General features: G+C 38.9%; 1 protein-coding gene across 2 annotated transcripts in view; it reads right to left on the reverse strand.

Moving 5' to 3' along the window:
• Positions 1-391: 391 nt before the first annotated feature.
• The window catches only part of ITGA6 (integrin subunit alpha 6), a 63,764-nt gene continuing 57,862 nt past the window's right edge, over positions 392-6,293 (reverse strand). The window contains exons 25-26 of one of the 2 annotated variants that reach the window (XM_019554218.1): positions 2,185-2,314; positions 802-893 (exon numbers count right to left, since the gene is read on the reverse strand). In XM_019554218.1, coding sequence (XP_019409763.1) covers positions 2,207-2,314 — 108 coding nt within the window. In that variant the 3' untranslated portion in view covers positions 802-893; positions 2,185-2,206. Of the gene's footprint in view, positions 894-2,184; positions 2,315-6,293 lie in introns of both variants that reach the window. The other variant, XM_019554217.1, reaches the window with a different exon arrangement.

Consider the following 6,293-nt stretch of genomic DNA (forward strand, 5'->3'; position numbering starts at 1 on the left):
CCTGCAGACGGGTGCTGCCAGGGGGTGGTAGGAAGCAGCCGCAGAGGGAACCACTAGCCCCTCTCTGCAGCCCAGGGATTGCTCCACCTGCTGGCAGCTTGCCCTCCCCTCCCCACAGGAGAGGCAGCAAAGATGTTTGCATGACACATGGGCTTAATCATCCCTAAATTGAAGCAGTGTTTTTTAGAACTCAGTACTTCAATTTAGGGCCCCCGTTTCATCTACACATGCCACCAGTTATTAGAAAAATTATAGCAACATGACATTTGCATGTTCATCTTCAGACTACACTTTAGGTTAAGCCCCAACTGCTGTAGCTGCACACCTAAGATTCTACTTGGAAAAAGTGTTTAAAGACCACAGGGTGTATAACAGGCTACACACAAATAAGGAGGGGGAAGGAAGTGATATTTTGCATCTGATCCTGCATTTCTTGCACACTCACTGACTTCAAGTATGCTGAAGTCCTTATTGTACACTGATGTGCATACTTCATAGAAGAGTCAGTTCAATATGCTGTTTATAAAATGTGAGTTAGTCATAGAGGCAATTTTAAATAATGCAGATAAATCAGTTCAAGCAGTCTTAATTTTAGTTGTGCAAAACAAAATCCTCAGAATAAGTAACGATATCTACAGTCAAAATACTGGTCCATATTGTATGCAGGTCTTGAGCCATCAGTATTTCATTAATGAAGACACTAAAATATATTTGGTAGAATGAAGTTTCCCCTAGGAGTAACTTTCATTTTCACTCCATTTTGTAATCCATTGTTTTTTCTCATGATCATCCTTATATTTTCCATCTTTGATCTGACGCTCTTCTTTCCGAATTCTAACAGCATGGTAGCGGGGGACGCTGTCATCGTACCTGGAGCGCTGGAAGAATCCACACTAGAGAAGAGCGACAAAGGGACAGTATGGTATTCAGCTGCAATCAGAGTACCGTAAACAGGTCTAACATTGTCCTTTGAGCTAGGATAAAAGAAGTGGCATCTCTCAAAGGACTGGCAAGCAAAGGTACTGAAAAATAAAATGTTTCCAAGTCAAAAGTAAAAAAAATGCAGGGCTCCTAGGTGGAATGAAGGGGGATGGGTGGGTAATAGAGGGATATTTCAGGGCCAAAGTTATTAAGACATGGGTCTGTTCAACTGAAAATGTTTTTGTCTCTTGCTGATCAAAATTTTTCCAGATAAAATAAAAGCTTTGATGCACCAAGTTTCCTGTTTAAGACCTGGTGTTGCAAAGTTTGCACAGCCACTTAGCTCTGCACACTGTGATCAGTTCCCTTGAAGTAAATGGTGAGAATGACTTTGAAGACTGTTGTTGGGTGAGTGGATGAAGTGATGGGCAGAATATAAAGGTCTTTTTCATTGGTTTATTCAGCAGAACACATTACTTAACACAAGTTTGTAAGTAATGTTACTCTTCATCGTAAAACACCAAAAAACCCTCACTTTAAGATGGTGAATAGTAGGGGGAAATGTGATCAGTATTCAGATCTAAGACCTCAACTAAACCTACAGAATTTTAGAAAAAAACATTACCTACCCTTTACTGTGCATCAAGTTAACAGATCAGACCCCAAAATATCCTCATTTTAAGAAACACAATCCATATACAATTATTCCTTCCAACCTTAAGTAAGAATTATTAAAAGCATAAATCATGCAACTGGCACACTTCAAAGAATTACAAAAAATATTAAAATTGTATCCGTTTCCACAGCAATTAAAAGCAGGTATTAGAAAGCACCTTTTTATCATGAGCAGTATAAATCCTTTAGCATGCAATAGGGGTTAATAAAGCCACTTGTTTTGCCTTCAAACAGTTAAGTCAACATTTCTCATTTTAAATCTTACTTCTACACTATGACATCTGTAAAGCTTGAAGATTTAAAATATTTATGTCCCAATAAAAAGTATTACCTCATAAAAATATTTTACTATAGAGAATAAGAATATTCTCAAACCCATACATAAAACATAATTAAAGCAATTTCTAAAAGCATATATTTCTTCACGTGCACTGAAAAAAGTGAACATTATAAACAGTAAGCAAGCAAATATTGGTATTTTAAGATCCAGTATTAATGGAACATACGCAGCAAGCTTCCCACAGTTAGCCACCAAAACCAGAGCATGTCCCACAGCTAAGAATTTTTTTAAAAATATTAATCAATTACCAATTACAGAAGTAGATCAATACTATGCATCAGAAGTAAGCCTCTCTTTATCAGATGGCTGAGCATGGATCTCAGCCTTGTGATATGTGGCATCATAATGATCTTTCTTATTTCTCTTGAAGAAACCACACTACAAGGAAGCAAGGTATTTAGTCAACTTTTTTGGATTGGTGTAAAAGAGTCAACCTTTTTGTATTATTTTATATATTAAAAAAATGAAGACACCTCCTTGTCATTACACCTTTCCATTCCTTTTACATGTGCAAAACAGCAACTGAGAACATAACATGGGCGAGTAGAAAGTATTTCAAAATGTCCTAGGATATCATTTTCTTCTATGAAAAGTAAAAAATTATGACATTTGTAGGTCAGAAAGGATTTGCTGAATGCTACAATATCCCGAGATCCAGCAATAGCTTTTTTTTTTAACGTTATATAAAACAAATGCTATTCTCTAAAACGGGATTTCACAAATATTTGTAATGCACCCTTATAGCGCATAAATGGGTGCAGTAGCTCACATAAGATAATTGAAAATGCTTTACTATTACTCGAGATTCATCTGCTTTCTTCAAAACTCCGCTGCCCTTCATATACAGCTGAAAATGCTTTTGTCTGCATGACAGAGGCATGCTTAATTCCAATTAGAAGAGAAGTCTAGGTTTCTCTAGATTTGTTTCAGTCTCATTTCTATGTTTAAAAAAACCCAAACAAGCCACACAACAGTGGACCAATACTGCTTACTCAAATCTCATAACTCAGTAGCACCTCAAGTAGGTTATTAAACCATAATTCATAAACTTTGTCAATTATTTGTTCTTTCCCTTTACAACAGTAGATTACGTACTTGCCGGAAAGAAGCAAAATCAGCAGAATCTGGAGGACAATCTAAAAGGAACTGATAACAAGCAGTCCCCCTTTATGGTCAGCAGAAAGCAGCCGCTGTCCAGAAAAGCTATTTTCAAATGAGTATTTTCAGGGGACTGAGGACAACTTCTGTGTTAGTGTACCAGACAGTACTAAGGTCCGAGGTGACATTCCCAATCCAGGAATTTGATTCCATAGTAACAACTAACTTGCATCCCAGTGCTTCCAGCTAGAGTCAGGAATAAGACAGTTGTTCTTTTGCACTTAAATCTCTGACTGGAATAAATAATGGCAACTCTGCAGCCAATTGCTCATTTCCACCCCCAGAAGAACTCTAAGAACTACAGCTGGGATACTCATGGAAGCAACCAGGTAATTAAAGAAGTTAGGATAATTAAACCAAAGGGATATTTTTTTGATTTTGGGAGCAGAAATTAAATTTAAGATTCTAGAAGGAGAAAACAGGTGTTCAGATAATGCAGCGTTTGTAGCCAATCTTCAATATTCTTCAGCACTTTCTATGCAAAGTAACAGTATGTTTTTCCTAGGGTATTACTTGTCACCATGCATCTGTTTGAGAATATTCTCAGATTATAAGAATGCACCCACATAATGTCTACCGGGAAACGCTTACTGTTCCAAGTGTAAATAGTACTAATAATTTGTGATGCATACATTCTTACTAGGGGTACATAAGATTTTCTTGGCCAATACTGACTGCCAACTACTAACCAGCCATAATCAGCCAATAACAATCTGATAGCCGATTTAAAGGAATGTAGCCCAGCAGCTTGGAGAGCAGCATCCTGCTGGTAAGCATGTGAGGGGAAAGAAGTGTAAGGTGAAGCAGGGCAGATTGAGGTCCACACAGTAAGGGAGGGAGTGGGGCAGGCACTGCCTAGCCAGGGCAGTGAATACTGGAATCCAACCCTAAGAGCTAGATGGAGCCACAGGCAGCTCATCTAGGGTGGGGAAGGGGTAGCTACCTGGGGCCATGCGCCCCCCAGATTTGTGCACGGGGTGTGAACGGACTGCTCGCTGTAGGCACAAGGCCAGGGGCTCTGCCAGCCTCTTCCCAGTAGGGGTGTTGGGCTGGGGCTGTGCTTGGGACAGGTGGCAGCAGCACTGGGAGGGGTGGCTACAAGGTAGGCTACAGCCATCCCAAAATTCCCCATAGCCACCCCTCCCAGTGTTGCCTCTGTTGCCTGCCCCCCCCTCCCCCCCAAGTGTTTCAGGTTCTAAATTCTGCAATTTGATTTTTTTTTTTTTTAAACAACAAAGCAAAGTAAATGATTTCATGGATTATTGTGTAAAATGAGAGAAAATACATATTCATGAGATTATTCCACTTTCAGTAAAGATGTATGATTATGTTGCTCTTTTTTACAACTTAATTAGCAAAACAATGCTTAAGTAATTTGCTACCTTATTTGTTCATATGCAACTGAAAAATAGGTGGATTATTAAAATAACTCACCTTCCATAGCAAAAATACCAACAGTGCAAGCATCAGCATCCCAGCAAGAATAGCTACTAAAATGATCCACCAAGGCACTCCTGTATAGTGTGCTACTGTCTTTGCAGGAAAGACAGTAACACGTACCTAAGGGAGAGGGAAAGATTGTAGGAGTGAAGAGGATATAAAGTAAATTTCAGAAGTACTTAACTCTAATCCCAAACTAATCTTCACAGCAGTTCTTCAGACCTTCAAGTTGTGCATACAGACATGTCTATGTTCTAAAGATGTTTTCTCCTCTTCAGTTGTTAAATGGTTGCTAATGTCTTTAACACCCAAATTTAAAGACAAGAATCTGATTCTACTCAGACTTGGGGACTCCAGGGCAGACTTGATATTTTATTGTGTCAGTAAAGTTTCCAAGCTGATTGACTGAAGTGTGAGAGACCTACAGTCTATGAGAGCATGATTTTTTCAGGTGGTACAAGTTCTGTACCAAAAGTCACAGGAAAAAAAAAAAAGAGAAATCTAAAGGGATGAACTGAAGGTTCACAACAATTCCAAGCCTCCAATCATTAATTTGGGTTTGGTAGAGTAGGGGTGTTGTACAACAATATACCTACTTAATTCAGAACTTGGATTATTATGTTATTATGCACTCAAACATCATGTAAATTAATGGGAACCAAAACTTAAATGGTTCTCAAAGGAACCAACACAATATAACAACCTTCCTAACCTAGAATATTTCTGCTCATTTGGAAGAAAAGAGTAAGAGCAAAATCTAAGCCAAATAATTGGCCTGGAGTCTTCTCACTCCTACCGATCGGCAAACATATTATTGGATTCATTTCCACCGGGTGACTTAGTTTCAAGAAATATTACAAATGGGAAACAATGCTGATATGCATATTCTTCCTGTAGCAGACTGCTCTGCGTCTTGCAGCTCAACAGCAACATTGGTTTTACAACAGAAGACACAGGTCAGCCTCTTGCAGAACTAGCCCCATGCCTGCCTGCAGATGGAAGGCAGTATTACTGACTGAGCCTAGGTAAAAGTAAGAAAAGAGTATGCATCTGTTCTTCAACTGTACCGGATGTCTCACACAGGAAGACAGAGGTTTCATGGATCCAATACCATTTTCAATGTTTCTGAATTAAAACATTCCCTGTTGCAGCATGTGTTAGATGTGTACTGATAAAATGGAGGATCCATGTTAAAAAACTCACCTGAGCAGTCTCATTTGTGAGCTTAACATTTTCTGCTGCAGCAGGAATACTGATTGTAGCCCTAACAACAATGTCAAGGTAGTTCAGCTTGGAATATTCCTGTTTCAAAATAAAGTGTACATACATTACAAGGCATGTGAGGGGAAAATGAAAATGCCTCAAGAACAGACAGTAACAGAACATACCTCTAGAAAAGTACTATTCCACAGTCTTGAACGCAGTACAACCAATGCCTTGCTGTCCAAGCCTTGCAACGGACACTTTATGTTCACACAGCGTGCACTCCCCTTACAGTCCTATAATTTAAATTTATAACATGTTAATTCAAAAGTCATATTTGACAGAAAGTGTAACGTTTAAGTTGTAGGCCAGGACTTAAACTGTTTTAAGGAATGGATCAGACAAGTAAAGGCCAGGGCTCCCTTTAGAAGACTCAAATCTGTTCCCACTGTAAGTCAACAGCAAACACTCACCAATTTCAGGGAGACTTGGCTCAGGGTGCTAGGCTCTGTTCCAATATTGTTGAAAAATGTATGCATCATTTTGCACACAAATT

The sequence above is a fragment of the Crocodylus porosus genome, unplaced genomic scaffold, assembly GCF_001723895.1.
Source record: "Crocodylus porosus isolate Cpor-Errol unplaced genomic scaffold, CroPor_comp1, whole genome shotgun sequence".
Classification (NCBI taxonomy): domain Eukaryota; kingdom Metazoa; phylum Chordata; order Crocodylia; family Crocodylidae; genus Crocodylus; species Crocodylus porosus.